General features: G+C 61.6%; 1 protein-coding gene across 1 annotated transcript; it reads right to left on the reverse strand.

Annotated features, from left to right (window-relative positions):
• Nucleotides 1-1,078: 1,078 nt before the first annotated feature.
• On the reverse strand, nt 1,079-11,399 carry IBA57 (iron-sulfur cluster assembly factor IBA57). Its single transcript, XM_004420555.3, has 3 exons — nt 11,044-11,399; nt 2,674-3,017; nt 1,079-2,283 (listed from the first exon to the last, which is right to left on the reverse strand). Exons 1-3 carry the CDS (start codon nt 11,382-11,384, stop codon nt 1,892-1,894), a joined length of 1,077 nt encoding a protein of 358 aa, XP_004420612.2. The 5' UTR covers nt 11,385-11,399; the 3' UTR covers nt 1,079-1,891.
• Between the last annotated feature and the right edge of the window lie 4,500 nt (nt 11,400-15,899).

Genomic DNA, 15,899 nt, shown 5'->3' on the forward strand with positions numbered 1-15,899 from the left:
TGCATGCCACCAGAGCTGCTGCTGCAGACAGCCCGGCGCCCGCACCGCTGCCCGGAGAGGACGTCGGGCTCCCGGCCCGGGGCCACAGTGAGCAGCCCTGGGCGTTGTTAACTCACAGGGCAGCAGGTCCCACTTCCGAGGGACCGCCATGCTGCAGGCTGGCTCCTGGGCTCTGGTCACAGCCGGAGGAGCACGGCCCAGCCTGCAGCTGGAAAGGGAGGTGACGCTCCGGCACACTCTGGAGCCCCTGGACCATCCCACAGGCTGAGGGACGGACACTCACTTCCACACCACCCCATCGATGGTCGGTTAAAGAAACAAACGTGAACGAGGGCGCCACGGGCAGAGCCGAGACACGGGTGGCTGCTCTGGCCTTGGCTCCGAGACCCCCTCCCCGGAGCAGGTGGTGACCGCAGCACCGTCAGCAAGGGGCTCCTGCGTCCTTCCGTGTCGTGAGGACCACGCCATTCCTGCGGGTCAGAGGCTGACCTGCTTTCTTAACTCTGTTCACCCCAGGAGACACGCCCAGGACGGTGCCCGGCCTGACCAGATGCTCTCAGTAATGGGGGTCAGAAGTGCCCGGTTTCTGCTGGCCTGAGGAGGAGCCTCGCCTTGTCGGGCCGGCGGGCCCTCCCCACTGCCACCCCCGAGCCTCCCTCTCCCCCTGGTGCCCAGCGCCCCCCCCCACCTCCTCCTGGGGCGACTCCAGGCTGCATCTGACTGCAAGTTCTCGTAGAGGTCCTACTAGATCTGCCTGGCATCAGGATGGCTCCCTCCCCGCTCAGCCCTCCCCTCCCGGTTCCGTGGGCCCCGCTCCAATGGCCTGGCCGCCTCTTGCCCTGGGCCCACAAACCATGGCTCAGAGCCCCCAACGCCCCAATCTCCTCTGGACTCAACGCTCACTCACTGTCCTGGCCTCTGAGGCCTCTTCCCTTCTCATCGGTCCGCAAACCCAAGTACTCTGCTAACATATTCTATCTGTGTGCTCTCGTGTCTGAGGCAGAGCTTCTCGATGTATCTAGTCCACTCAGAACCAGCCTAGCTCCTTCCACCCAAAATGAAGCCAGAGTCCACGGGAGCCGCTTGGGGTCACACTTTAATAGTCACTCTGGGGCATCAGCAGGATGCCCCACAACCACGAGACCCACACTGCAGCGAGACAACAAAAATCAGCAGTTGAAAGGAGGAAACCAGCCGTCCCTGCGCTCGCACTGGCCTGGGAGGAGAAGGGGCTGCTGAAGCCACGGGGGTGGGGGGGGCCCAAGCTGCAGAGACGTGGTGTCTGGGTTCCCACAGCCAGCACCCCTGAGTGCAGAGGTGCCCCTGGAGGACTCAGGCACTGGGGGTCCAGGGGATGGGCCTCCTCCACACACAGAGGCTGCCAGCCCACCCAGTCCCACACGGTTCCCTCCGGCGGCAGTGCCGCCCAGCCAACGCTTAAGACAATTCCCAGAGTCCCCTCCGCAGCCCAATCCCAGACTGGGAGCCGGCCGAGGGGCTGCGGGCAGTCCGGAGCAAGGCCCTGGAGCGTCCTGTCCTCGCTGACAGACGAACACCATCCAGACTGACCCAGTTTGGAACGTCGTCCAGGGTCTGGGGGAAGCTGGGGCTCAGCTCAGCACAGAGGTGGGCACGGAGCCTGCTTCTCCCGCCCCCGGCACAGGGCCGCCCACGCTGAGCGTTGGGCCCTCCGCAGGAAGGACGCGGGCTGGGAACGCTCGGCCGCAGCAGGTGCCCGCGCCCCTGCAGCCCGGGAGCCCACGTACACTTGGGACCTCCCAGAGGGGTGTGTGTTCAGCCGGGTCACTCTGGGAAGTGGGGGCCGGTCTACAGGGCGAGGCGGACAGGCAGAGACCCTCTGGGGCCTGCGGGAGCGCAGGGACGTCCAGGGCTACTTGGTGGCTGTGGGCCACCAGTCCGGCACAGACGCGGTGAGAGCCACCCGGCCACTCTCGGCCGTTCTGATGTGCAGAGGGCCCCTGATTTTCTCCGACCGCAGCAGGGCCAGCCCCACGTCCCCCTGGCCCGCCCTGTACTTGCCGGCGGCCTGCCCCGACTGGGTAAGCACGGAGGTGCCGGGGGCGATGCCGCCCGCAGGGAGGGGCCCCGAGAGCCGCACCGGGAAGAGGCGCTTGCGCACGACGCCCATGTGGTGGGTACGCGCCGTCAGCTCCTGGCCGATGTAGCAGCCCTTCGTGAAGCTGACGCCATTCATGAAGGCCAGGTTGGACTCCAGGGGCAGGGCCACTCCTGGGGGCAGGTCATGGACGCCCTCGGGAACGCCTGTCGGGGCGGGAGGGGAGGCTCAGTGAGAGCTGAGGTGTTCTCCAGAGCCGAAGCACTCAACCGGGGTGCTGGGTGTGGAGCCCCTCCCGCCGCAGGTGGGAGCCCCATCCTTCGCCCCCATTTTCCGGGCCCCCCATCCTCTGGTCCCCGGGTGAGCACCTCGGTCCGGCCTTGCCGTAGACAGTAGAGGAGATGACCCCTCGCCCCGACCCCTGATCTCTTCGCTCCTCCCGCGCCTGGCCCACCACGCGGCTTCCCCAGGGCTGTAGTCCTGCCCTGCCCCCTCACTGGCCCCCCCAGCCACGGTCCAGCCCCCACATGCCCGCCCCTCCCTCCCTGCCCCTCTCCGCAAGTCCAGCACCGCCCAGACCAGCCCTGCTCCCATACCTTGCCGGTACCGGTGCCGGTGATAATCCCGGAGGTCCCCAAGCCGGCCCCCGGGCACCAAGGCCGGGCCCTCGTCCTGGGCGAGGAGCCGCCAACCCATGCGGGCGGTCCGGGGGTCGCGGGCGAGGATGGCGGCGCCCCGGGCCTGCTCCTGCAGCGGCGCGGCCCCGCCCGCCTCCTCCGGGGCGTGGGGCAGCACGGCCCACACGCGCAGCTCGGGGCACGGCTCCACAGTGACCTTCCGCCGGATCCTGTGCAGTGCCAGGTGCCTCTGCAGCGCGCCCAGCACCGAGCTGTCGCACTCCAGGAGGAAGGCGGGCGCCTGGTCCGTGCGCTCCAGGAGCCTGCGGGGAGAGGCAGGGGCGCGTGGGACGCGTGGGTGCGGACTGGGCGCACCACTGGGGCCAGTGCGCTGAGCCGAACCACCGCTACAGGGACGCACCGCCCCCGGACCACCGGAACCGCTGCGCAGCACGGAGCGCTGGAGACGCAGTGGGCTCCGCAGGACCCTCCCGCCGGGGCGCAAGCAGAACCACGCGCGTGACAGGGGCGTCACGCCAGCCGGGCAGAAACCACACGGGGTAGTCCGCTCGGTGGAAGAGTGGCCGCCGCACGGCACGTGGGGAGCAGGCTGGGGGTGCCCACAGTGGTGTCCTTCGCTCCAGGTGAGGCGGAAAGGTGCGGACGGCCACACTAAGGACCCGGGAAACCAAGAGTCCTAAGGCCGGGCGCATGCAGATTTCAGGAGGGATGTGGGTGGGAGGAGCTGGGGGGACAGCAGATATGCCAGAGATGAGGGACGCAATAAGGCCACACCCTGGCCATGCCCACCACCCACCTCCTCCCCAAGGTGAGCCCCAGAACCGACCAGAGCCCCAGACCATCCTAACCCGCAGGCCAGATGACCTGGGATCCTGGTGTAGTGACCAGATGGCCGTCCGGGCCCTTACGGAGAGATGAGCACAGAAGAGACAGAGAAGAGGCCGCTGCAGGGTTAGACGTGAAAGGGGGACTAAGTGGGGACCTCCAGGACCCACACGAGTACATGGTGCCAGTCCTGGTTGTACATGTGGATTGAGAACCCGAGATGGTGCGGGTTGAGACAGCGAAGTAAGACCCTCCAGGAAGAGGTCCAGGAGAGAAAGCCTGCCAGCCGATGTCCCCACTTCATCCCAAGAGCCCATCAGCCAGTGTCCCCCCCTCACTCCAGGGGCCCGTCAGCCAGCGCCACCCCCAACCCCAGAGGAAAGAGCTGTGGAGGCACGATGAGTGTGCCGTGTGTGTGGGCTCACCCTGGAGCGTGCACCTGTTGTCCACTCCCTGGCTACATCATCAGCAGCCCTGTGTCCTCAGGACCGGAACAAGGTGTAAGGAGAGGGGAGGAGCAGGCCGGCTCCTCACATTCCAGTCCCCGCAGAATGTCACAGATGAGGCCGAGGGGTGGGCATGACCGTCACAGAGATGGGTTCCCATGCTAGAAGACACGGCTGGAAGGGTTCAAAGGCGCCGTGGCAAGTGAGCACCGTTTGTCAGGGGCAAACACAATGACAGCAGCTATGAGACAGCACTGCTGCACCAGGGTGGGAGTGGACACAGCAAGGCCTCGGAGGCTGGTCACTCAGCGTCTCGGAGGGGGTAGAAATGGTTCCTCATAAAACCCCAGCGTGGCCACCATGTGACACAGCACCCGCGCTCCCGGCCTCACTCCCAGAGAGAGGCCAACACGTCCACGAGGACCCGACCTCCAGCGCCAGAGGGCACATTCCTAACGGCCGAAGCACGAGAGCAAGCTGTGGCCGTCCCGATGGGACACCACGCGGCAGGGGAAGGACCACCGCCAGCGGATGGTCTGAAGGGCATCAAGGGGAGTGAAACACCCCATCTCAGACTCGTTTGTCAACATTCCCCAAGTGACACGACGGAGACGAGGGAGAGCAGGCTCGTGGCCTGTGGAGCACAGGGGGCCTGGTGTGATGGCACAACTGTCCTGATGGGGTGACACAGGTCCACACGCGTGATCAGCCGCACTGATGCACGCACACAGGCCCGTGAGCACCTGGAGTCTGGAGGTACCTGCATCCACTCCCTGGGTGGCCAGTGTCCATCCCCCGAGTGTGGGGAACTGGGTGAGGGTCCCTGGGACCTCCCTGTTCATTTTTTTCGCAGCTTCCTGTGAATCCATCATTATTTCAAAATAAAAAGTTAATTAGAAAAAAGGAGCTGCCTCTGGGTAGGATGCGTCCATGCCAGTGAGAAGGGAGGCAAGACGGTCATTTTCCATCATAAACCTTTTAATATTGTCGGGTTTTTAAACCACGTGCAGGTATACTTTTATTTCTTAAGACTTCGGTAGAGACAGCAAAAACAGCATGAAATACTGGCGAGGGAAGAGTCGGGCATGGGGGTGCAGAATGTGAGGTCACGGGGGAGAGCGAACATCAGAGGGTCCTGGCCAGGGAGGGAGGTGACCCAGCCAGGGGACAGGCCCCAGGAAGGGCTGGTGAAGAGGCCACCAGAGTGCATGGTGGTTGGGCCCGGGCTGACACCTGTCTCACTTGCCAGGTGGATGTTCCACAGGGTTTGAGGCAGGCTGGGGTAGACAGGGCCAGGTGCTGGGCGCAGGCACTTTCTGAGCCATGTGTGCCCGCGCTTGGCAACCCCTCGGGACTGACAGGGCTGCAGTGCACCCCTGTCCCCCCAACCCCTGCCACAGCTGAGTAACGGGGCACAGGTCAGCCAAAGGGGTGAGTCAGGGTGAGCCTGTGCCCAGGGCAGCTTTCTTGGCCTGGCACAGCCGACGTTTGGGCCTAGCATTCTCCGTGGGGCCGTCCTGGGCGCTGAAGGGAGCCAAGAGCACCCCTGGGCCTGGCCCACTCAATGCCAGGAGCAGCCACATCCCCAACCCCCGAGTGACAACCACAAATGTCCCCAGATGTTGCCCAGGGCCCCTTGGCAGGGCTGCCAGATAAACTACAGGATGCCCAGCCAAATCTGAATTTCAGATAAACAGCAGATAATGTTTTTAGTGTAAGCATTTCCCAAACACTGTGCAGGACATCCTTCCCTAAAAAGCCACTGCCGGTCTGAGACTGACCTGGGTATCCTGCCTTCTCTCTGTTAAGCCCGGCGGCCCCTCCTGGGGGCACAACGGTAGCCACAGGAAGAGGGAGGTCGAGAGGCAGCTGTGGCCTCACCAGCCGGCCTGGCCAGGCAGGACCTGGATGCAACACGTGGCAGCAGAGTGACCCCAGGCGTCCACCCTCACCCACCCTCCAGTCCAGGGTGCAAGCTGTGTGAAAACCCATAAAGGGAGGTTCAAGCCCACCCAACCCCTCACCTGGAAGCATAAAGCACCCTCCTCCAGGAGTGCCTGCCATCCTGGAATCCACCACCCCCATATGCGCAGGGACGCCTCTCCCAAGTGCAGCCCTGGACCCTGCTCTGCCTGGGGCCAGGGACTTCAGAAATAAACAGGCCCAGGAGGACCTGGGCAGTGCCAGGCGTGGGCAGGCTCAGGACACAGGTGCCCGGAGACAGACGCGCACACCCTGCCGAGGAGTGGGGGCACTCGCCAGGGCACTGGGCTGCAGGATGATACGAGGAAGATCCCAGCAGCCTCCCGTCAGGCTGCTATGCTCCGAGTGCCCCGGGAGAGCAGCCTGCAGGGTGCCTGTGGGGGACTCAGGACGCAGCCCCTGCACGCTCCCACGAGGCTGGAAGCAGTCAGCCACGGCAGGAGCATGGGGGAGATTCAGGTCAGACAGCAGCTGAGCACGGTCCTGGGCAGAAGCACACCCAGCCCCACTCCCCACCCTCCCTCTGCTGGGGGTGCCTAGGGACCATGGCGGCCTGTGCCAAGGGAACCAGACATGGAGGCAAGGGTGTGCACCCCGCCTGGAAACAAGGGAGCAGTGGACCATCCCATCCTCGGGGGGCAGCCCCAGTGGGACGGCCCCCAGAGACCAGCAGATGCAGACTTGAGGGCACCCCACAGAAGGCAGCGCAGCCAGGACCAGAACCGAAGCATCTGCTTCAGCGCCAGCACGTGAGGAAGGTCTGCAGTGTGAAGACAGAGGCCCAGGAAACACGTGGTCAGAGTGACAAAAGACTTTCAAAAACTACAGTCTGAGGGGATGAAAAGACAAGCCAGGGAAGGGAGAAAAGACTTCAGACACATGAACAAAACACCGTCATCCAAAACAGACCAAGACCACCTAAAACTCAACAACAAGGTAACAAACAATCCGATTAAAAAATGGGCCACGATTTTAACAGACACCTCACCAAAGAAAATACACAGATGGCGAATGAGCACATGAAAAGATGCTCCACATCACTTGTCCTCAGGGAAACGCAGACTGAAACAACAAGCCACCACCACACACCTACTAGAATGGCCCAAAACACCAAATGCTGGCAAGGATGCAGAGCAACAGAACTCGCCTTCACTGATGCTGGAAATGCAAAAGGCTGCAACTACTCCGGAAGACAGTTTGGCAGTTTTTTACAAAACTAAACATATTCTCACCATATATCCCAGCAATCATGCCCTTTCGCATTTACCCAAAGGAGCTAAAAACTTATGTCCACACAAAAACCCGCACACGGATGTTTACAGCAGCTTTGTTCATAACTGCCAAAACTTGGAAGCAACCAAGGTGTCCTTCAGAAGCCACCGAAGTGTCCTTCAGTAGGCGAATGGATATGTACATAAACTGTGGGACAGCCACTGAAGACAGTGGACTGTTCTTCAGCATGATAAAGAAATGAGCTATCAAGCCACGAAAAGACACGGAGGATCCTTAAGTGCATATGACTAAGTGAAATAAGCCAACCTGAAACAGCTCCATACTGTATGATTCCAACCATATGGCATTCTGGAAAAGGCAGAACTCTGGAGACCGGGAGAGATCCTTTCAGTGATAGTCAGGGGTTAGGGGAGGGAGGGGTAAGTGGGAGGAGCACAGAGGATTTTCAGGACAGTGAAACTACACTGTATGATACTGCGATGGTGGATCCATGTCACTGTACGTTTGTTCATACCCACAGAATGCACAACACCAAGTGTGAACCCTACTATGGACTCCCCACTATGGACTCTGGATGATGAGGTGCCCGTGTCGGTTCATCAACTGTACAAATGCACCACTCTGGTGGGGTGTGGATACTGGGGGAGGCTGTGGGTGCGTGAGAAATCTCTGTGCCTTCCCGTCAATTATGCTGGGCACCTAAAACTGCTTCAAAAAGTCTACTCTAAAAACAAACAACTAAAGCTTCCTCTGAGAGAAGGTGCTGCATCCACGAAACGAGAAGAGGGTGCCTTGAGGAAGAAACAACTCGAAGATGGGAAACCAGGAGCACGAGAGTTGAACTAAAAGATCCCAGAGAGAGAGCCTGCGGAGAAGACGCCCACAGGGAGGGAGCCGGCAGAAAGCAGGAAGGCCAGGCTTCCAGGCAGGCGGCCGGCCGCTCCCCAGAGCATGGGACTCTGTGAGATCAGACATAAGAAAACAGCCAACAGCAAGCAGGCAGGGCAAGAGTGCGCCCATGAACTAACCGAGGCGTCAGGCCAGAAAAGGGGCTCGGACGGTGTGGAAGGCCAGCAGGCTCGGCCCCCAGCACCCCACGCCACAGAGCAGAACTGGGAGAGATCTGGACGCCGCCCACCAACCCCCCCAGGGCCACCAATCGCCCAGGCCAGGGAACAGCCATCCGAGGGGGTGTCCTGCCCTCCTCCCTCCTCCCTGCTCAGGAGAAGTGGGGCCTCTAACTCGGGGACGTCTCTCTCTGGCGGAATGACACCCCATCCCTCCGGGCAGTGCTCCCCGCACACAACTTTGAGTTGGAATCTCAGCAGGGAGACTGCGGTCAGGGGGCGTCACCCTTGGTGGCCCCCCATTCTCTCAGCACACTGAACAGCGAGTGGCACCACGGTTCCCCGTTCTCAGGAATCAGCTGGCGAGAAAAACAACTCCTCTCCAGGACACATCAGGGCCCACGCCACGTCTGGAAAGGGCTGTCAAGAGCATGCATGGGGACACGAACTGTAGCCTAGCAGCCAGGCAGATGCTCCGGACCAGAGGGAAAGCACAAGGAGGAAAAAACCAAAAAACAAAAAGAAATTGCCTTATGCTGGAGAGCGAAATAAAAATTAATAAAGGGAAACCTCATTTAAAATGGAGTCAGGAGGGGCCGGCCCGGTAGCGTATAGGTTAAGTGCCTGAGCTCCTGCTGGCGGCCCGGGTTCGGATGCCGGGCGCGCACCGACGCACCACTTGTCAGGCCATGCTGTGGCGGCGTCCCATAGAAAGTGGAGGAAGATGGGCATGGATGTTAGCTCAGGGCTGATCTTCACAATAAAAAAAAAAAATGGAGCCAGGAGGCCAGAAGGGGGAGCTCCCACGCCATACTGCTCGAGGTCAATTACAGACCCCAACAGAAAGTCATCCATAAGAAAGACAGTCGATTAGAGGAAGAAATGTACATTGCATCCCAAACGACCCCAGCAACTCAGCCCATGAGAAACCATCACCACCCTGAACTCTTGCTTTTCTCCAATGGACTTCTGTTCAAAACAACCCCTCCCAACTTTCTCCTTTTTCCCTGTAAAATAATTTGTTGGATTTGCCTATGGTCTGCCACAGCCTGCACGTCCTGAACTGGAATTCTTCGGCTACTGCTGAATAAACTCATTTTGCTGGTAAGATAACTGGCTGGTTTTTTTTACAGTTAAGGAAAATTTACGAGAATATAAACTTATTATAACAAGAATGAAAAGGCAAAAAGATGTAAAGGCAGATTGTAGACACAAGGAAAGAAATTTGAGGATCAAAACAGCATCATTACAATGCCGATAAATTCAAACCAGTAATGATCAGAACAGATGCTACTGAAAATTACTGACAGAAAGTTCAAGATATTCAGAGAACGCAGTTTGTAAGACAAAGACACTACAGCACCGGAGGGAAGGGAATCCATACGTGAGACAGACGATGATGACAGCATCTTGGAAACAGGACACAGCAGGGGTCACAAAGATTTTCTGCAGAGGGCCAGTCAATGATTTAGGCTTGGGCCACACGGTCCCTATCAGTTCTGCGAGCGAGGCAAAGTTGCGCTGGACAGTATGCAAACGGCCCTGGCAGCGTTCCAGCAAAACTACATTTATGAAAACAGGCATCGGGCTGGATCTGCCCGAGGCCAAACTTTATGGAGCCTGTTCCAGAGTCATAGAGCCCACCAAGTGCGCGGCCACAAAACTCAGACGACCCAGAACTCGACACAGCATCATGAGGCACCAGCCCACCAAGATGAAGACCCCCCCACAAGAGCTTCCAGGGAAAAAGCAGCACACACAAAGGCCGGCAGGGAGGCACCAGACCGCTCAAAAGAGACAGAGCGGAGCAGGGCAGTCAGGTATCAGCTTCAACTTCTCGGGGACAGTTTCCAGCCCAGAGTTTGATGCCCAGCCCCGCTGGCAGGTAGAACCATTTGCAGAGATGCAACGAGTCAAAGGCGCACCTGAAGTATCCCACTTCCCAACGAGCCACTAAAGAACGCGCTCTTCCAGAAGACGGAGTAAACTGCGGAAGAGGCGGGCGGACCCACGACGGAGAGGGACCCACGACAGGAGAGGGCGGCCGTGTTCTCAGGCGGGCGCAGGGGGGAGAGGGATGGTCAGGTCAGAGGGGAGCCTAGCATGTGGCTTCCCGACACACGACTGCCTGGAACTGCAGAGGGCGACAGGGAACCCGGTGCAACGACCACCAAGTACAGCCATGATGGCATCCGCACGGAACACCGCTATCGCTGGGCACCGGGACATGTGGGGGAAATGCGGCTTACACGGAGAACCAGGGAGGGCGTGGCACAGCTGGTCACACAGAGGCAGTTCTCTGAGTCGTGGACCAGGTGCCACGGACCCCTTTTCCATGCACTGGGGAGAGGGTGACCTGGGCAGGGCTGAGCAGGAGCGGAGGGTGCGCGCGAGAGTGCGAGTCCATGGCCCGTCCCTGGGGACCACTCTGGCCCACCTATGACCGCCCCGCCCAGGTGCCCCTCCCCCGGGGGTCGGCCCCTCCCCCGGGGTGCCCCTTCCTCTGAGTGCCCCCCCCGGGTGTCCTCTCTTCCCCCCTGGTGCCTGCCCTGTCCCAGATGTCCCCCTCTCTCCCTGGGTGTCCTCCCCTACCCCAGGTGCACGCCCTCTCCCGGGTGCGCCCCTCCCCTGAGTATCCCTCCCCTGGGTGCCCCCCTCCACCGGGTGTCCTCCCCTCCCCCCGGGTGCCACCCCTTCCCCGGATGCCCCCCTCCCCCTGGGCTCCCCCCATGCCCTCCCCCGGGTGCCCCCCGCTCCTCCCCGCCCGCCCTCACCCGTAAAGAATGACGTCATAGAGCGTGCGACCCTGGACGTTGAGGAAGTGGGCGTAGCCCGCACGCGCCGCGGGCGGGCCTGCGCCGTCCGCGGGACCCGGAAGCGGCAGCTCATTGGTCAGCAGCCCCAGGAGGAAGGGCGCCGAGTCGGGCCCGCGCACGCGCACCAGGGCGCGCTCCCCCAGCAGGAAACAGGCCCAGGCCACGCCGCCCGCGGCGTCGCCGTCGTGGAGGCTGGAGCCGTGGGCCAGGCGGCGTCTCGGGGCCGCGCGCAGCCGCCAGCGCCAGGCCGGGCCGCCGCGTCCCGCAGCCGTGCCCCGGAGCAGCACCGCGGCCGCCATCTTGGGCACGAGTAAGGCGACGGGAAGGCGCGGCCCGAGCGGCGGCGCAGGGGCGGGCACCTGCCACAGCGGCCCCTGGCGGCGGGCGGGGCGGGGCGGGGCGGGGCGGGGGCGAGGCATCGGGCCGTCCGTCAGCCGCCCGCCCGCCCGCCCCGGCCCGGCTGGCCGGCGGTCCCCCTGCGGGCCGGGGCGCGGCTTCTGCCTGCCACGCCGGCTGAGTGCACGTCACGCGGACTGCCCGGTCTGACCGTCTCCAGCGCACAGTGCAGGGCGTGCAGCGCCTTCACGTCGTTTGCCGCGTCCCCAGTGTCCGCAACGTCTCGTCTTCCCACAGTCAGGCTGCTCGCCCGCCGGACGCCGATCCCGGCCCCGGCCCGGCCCGCGGCCCCTCTGCCCGAGAACCCGGCTCCTCCAGGGCTCGAGCGCTGGACTCCGGCGGCGGCTGCGCTTCCATGGGCGGCCCGTGTCACCTCCTCGTGAGGATGAGTGACGTCCCGTAGTGCGGGTGGACCAGCTGCCTGTCCGCCCCGTGGCGCTCGTGTGCTTCCCCCCGGCTGTTGTGCGTGGTGCTGCCGTGAGCACCGGGGCTTGGGGGTCCCTCGGAGACTCTGCTTCCGGTCCCTTGGGGTGTTGTGCAAGGAGACCACTCGCTTTCGCTCTGACAGATGATCTCCATACGTGTGTGTCTGGGGGCCCCACACCATGCACTTCTGCGCCTCCCGCCGGGGGTCCCCCAGTTCAACTCCATCCTGACACCGTCTGCCTGGAGGCGACGTCACACCCCCCCAGGTACAGGGCGCAGTCCCACAAGACCACCCCACTTCAGACGCCAATCACAAGTCCAGGTGTCCCCTGTGCTTCTGACCGACCGGCTCTAGATCAGGAGGTTCCCAGGGCCCCTCCTCAGGTGGATTAATTCGCTGGAGCGGCTCACAGAACTCAGGAAACATTTCACTTACTGGATCCCTGGTTTACCAGGAAAGGATATAACTCAGGAACAGCCAGATGAAGAGACGCAGAGGGCAGGTCTGGGGAAAGGGCAGGAGCTTCCACGCCCTCTCCAGGGCAGCCACTCCTCCCAGCACCTCCACGCGTCCACCAGCCCAGAAGCTCTCGGAACCGCGTCCTGTTGGGTTTTCTGGAGGCCTCATTACACAGGTGTGACTGATGAAATCACTGGCCACTGGTGATTGATTGACCCTCCAGCCCTCTCCCCTCCCTGGAGGTCAGGGGTGGGACTGGATGTTCCAGCCCTCTGAACACAGGCTTGGTTCCCCTGGTGACCAGCCCCATCCTTAGGGGCTTTCCAGAGTCACCTCATTAACATAAATCGGGTGTGGTTGACAGTGGCTTATTGTGAACATCAAGACACCTTTATGGCTCTCATCACAGGAAATTCCAAGGGCTTTGGGAACTCTGTGCCAGGAACGGGACAAGCCCAAATATATATTTATTATAAATCACAGTATCACAGGTATATACCCAAAGTGGAATTGCTGGGTCATATGGTAATTCTATGTTTAATTTTTGGAGGAACCTCCATGCTGTTTTCCTAAGTGTATCAGTCGGCTCAGGCTGCATAACAAGTACTACAGACCAGGTAGCTTAAATAGCAGATGTGTTTCTTCAAATTCTGGAGGCTGGAAGTCCAAGATCAGTGTCAGTTTCTGGTGAGGTCTCTCCTTGGCGAGAGGACGACGCCTTCTCAGTTTTGGTGTCTCTTTCTCTTCTTATAGGGACATCGGTCCTATGGGATCAGGGACGCACCCTTATGACCTCATTTAACCTTAATCACCTCCTAAAGGCCCATCTCCAGATACAGTCAGCTGGGGCTGAGGGCTTCCCCATATGGATGTTGGGGACACAGCCCATGATGCCAGGCATAGCTCTAGAGTCCTGCTCCCCCATCAGCTACTGTCCCCAATTTTTCCTCCGTCAGAAGAACCCTGAGAACCTGTGTGCTGTCTCTTAAACCCACACCCACTCACCCCAGCGGTGGCTGAGGCGGCAGATTAAAGCTGGCCCCAGCCTCCTACAGCCCCTCCTGCATCTGTATCGAGGCCTGTTTCCTGCCTGCCTGGTCTCTCTGGCCTGGGCTCCGAGTCGCCCGCTGTCACACCTGCCCAGTCTACCCGTCGGAGCCCTTCGTAGCAGTGCTGCATGGAACCAGGTGAGGGGCGAGGCTCCATGGGTCCCTGCTCCACCGCTCACTCCCGCACCAGCCTCCCCCACCTGCACGACTTTCTGGACTGTTCACAAGCCAACGCTGCAAATTGATGTCTCCAACCCAGGCATTTCCTCCGATCTCAGACCCCCAAGTCCTGTCAGGCACTCCCCTCGCGTGTCCGATACCTCACACTTCGTGTACAAGCGTGACCTCCAGTCTCCCCAGAGCCCCTCGGGTCCCGGTGCTCACCTGTCCTTTGCTCAGCACACAGCCCGGCAGGCGCAGGCCAGGCCTCGTTGTCCCTGTGTCACCTGGACTGCCCCCTCCCATCCCACCAGTCAGTTCTGCCCCTCTCCTGGCCTCTACCCAGCAGACCCCCAGCAGCCACGTGACTGGCCCCTCCTCCTCAAGATGGGCCCAGATGCTGCCTCCCGGCAAAGCGGCTCTGAGCACCGTGTAAGCGTCCCTCAACCTTGTATTTGGAGGTTTCAACCTACAGAAAGTGTAAGAGAATAAACCACGGGTCACCTTCCCCTGGGTTCACCAATTGTCCACATTCTGCCGTCTGTCTGTCTACCTGCCTACCTGTTGATGTGTCTAGTATCTACTGATCTATGGATCCTTCCATCTGTGGAACTGTTTATTGATCTGTCTACTTACTACCTACCTGCTTGTCGCCTATCATCCATCTGTCTCACTCACTATTGATCTATCTATCTAATCTGTCCATCCATCCATCTGTTGATTGACCTAATCTGTCTGTCCGTCTGTCTGTGTCTTTCTTGCTGCACCATGGGAACTCTGTTGCAGACGGCGGGGCCCTCGGTCCCCGAGCTCCTCCCCTCCCACGGCGCTCCGCCTCCCGCATCAGTTCACGCACCGCACCGGGTGCGTCACCTCTGAGGTTCCCAGCCGCATCCTTGGTAACTGCCCCTTGGTCAGGCCCGGTCTGCGCCAGCGTCCTGCGACGCGCAGGGTGGTCAGTTTCTTCGGGTGTAGGAGGGTGCCCCCCGCCGTGGCGCTGACAATGCCAGAGCGCAGGCCGGCCCCCTGATGAGTGGCTCTGCCCAGACTGAGTTCAGTGACCACACCGGAGGATGCAGGCTGGGAGCACCGCCCACCCCGCCCTGCTCAGCCCTCGCCTCCTTCTGAGCCCTCAACACTCGCTATTTGTTGGTCCCTGCTCTGTGATCCGGGCCCCGTGCAGCTCCCTGCGGCACCGCCAGGGCCCAGCACACAACGCGATGCAGATCACGGTGGTCAAACACACGCATCACCGTCCAGGCTGATCTCGACTACGCGCATGTCTGAACTCGGCCCAGCCTCACCCAACCCTCCCCCCACCCCACCCCCGCCCCGCCCCGCCCTCCTCTGCCCAACCCTCCTCACGCCTCCGGCTTCTGCCCAAACCCTGCGAGGTCCCGGCTTTCCCAACCAGGCCAACCACCCGGAGGCCCCTAGGGTCCCCAGGCCCCCAGTCCCCCTCCTGGCCCGTTTCCTGGTTGTGACCAGCCAGGCCTGGAATGCGGCTCCTTTGGCCACTGGCCACTTGCCCTCCGCGGATGAAGGTCTTCCTCTGCCCAGGCTGGCGTTCTGCGGGTGACCGGCACCTCCCTGCCAGCCCTGTGAGGACACCGTGGGGTGGGCCTCGCGTTCCTGCAGCCTCACGTCAGCCTGTCCCTCGGCCAGCAGAGGAACCTGCTTCCCCTCAGCACGGCCGCAGGAAGGGCCAGCAGGCCGACCCGGGCCACCGGGAACCTTCCCCACCCCGGCCTTACCAATCTTGTGCCAAGCCCAGCCTGCTGGGCGCTGTCCAGCACAGCAGCCGCCGCCACCTGGGGCTGTTTACATGCACATTAGCTCAGATGAAGTCAAATGAAACTTCATCTTGCAATGAAGTGCCCAGAGCCACATGGCCATTGGCTGCCTCCGCCGCCTGTACTGCTCCAGGCACCTCCTCCTGGGTCTCTGTGCTAGCCTGGACATGGGGAACCGCTGCACGTGGGCGCGGCCCGGCTGCTACCCGTTCTCAGGTCCCGCCACTGCTGCTCTCATGCCCACAACTAGGGGGTCTGTGGCCTGGCCTCAGGAGGCTCCCAGGAACCCTACTCAGTGACCTGGGGCGGGTGGAGGCCACGGCTGCAGCTGGACCCAGTGTGAGGTCTCCTCCCTCTGAGGCCACAGCCCTGGAGCTGTTGGGAGGGGTGGGGAGCTGAGAGCTGGAAAAGCGGTGGGCGTGGGGGTCCCGGACCCTGCTTCCCAGCCGCTGGGGGCCAGGAGTGCCTTCCTGTTATTCTCTCCCCGAGGCCTCCTCCCTTCACAGAGGCAGGAGAGGAAGCTGCCCCCAT

Source organism: Ceratotherium simum, chromosome 4 (assembly GCF_057802395.1).
Source record: "Ceratotherium simum simum isolate JZ-2026a chromosome 4, ASM5780239v1, whole genome shotgun sequence".
Taxonomy (NCBI): Eukaryota; Metazoa; Chordata; class Mammalia; order Perissodactyla; family Rhinocerotidae; genus Ceratotherium; species Ceratotherium simum.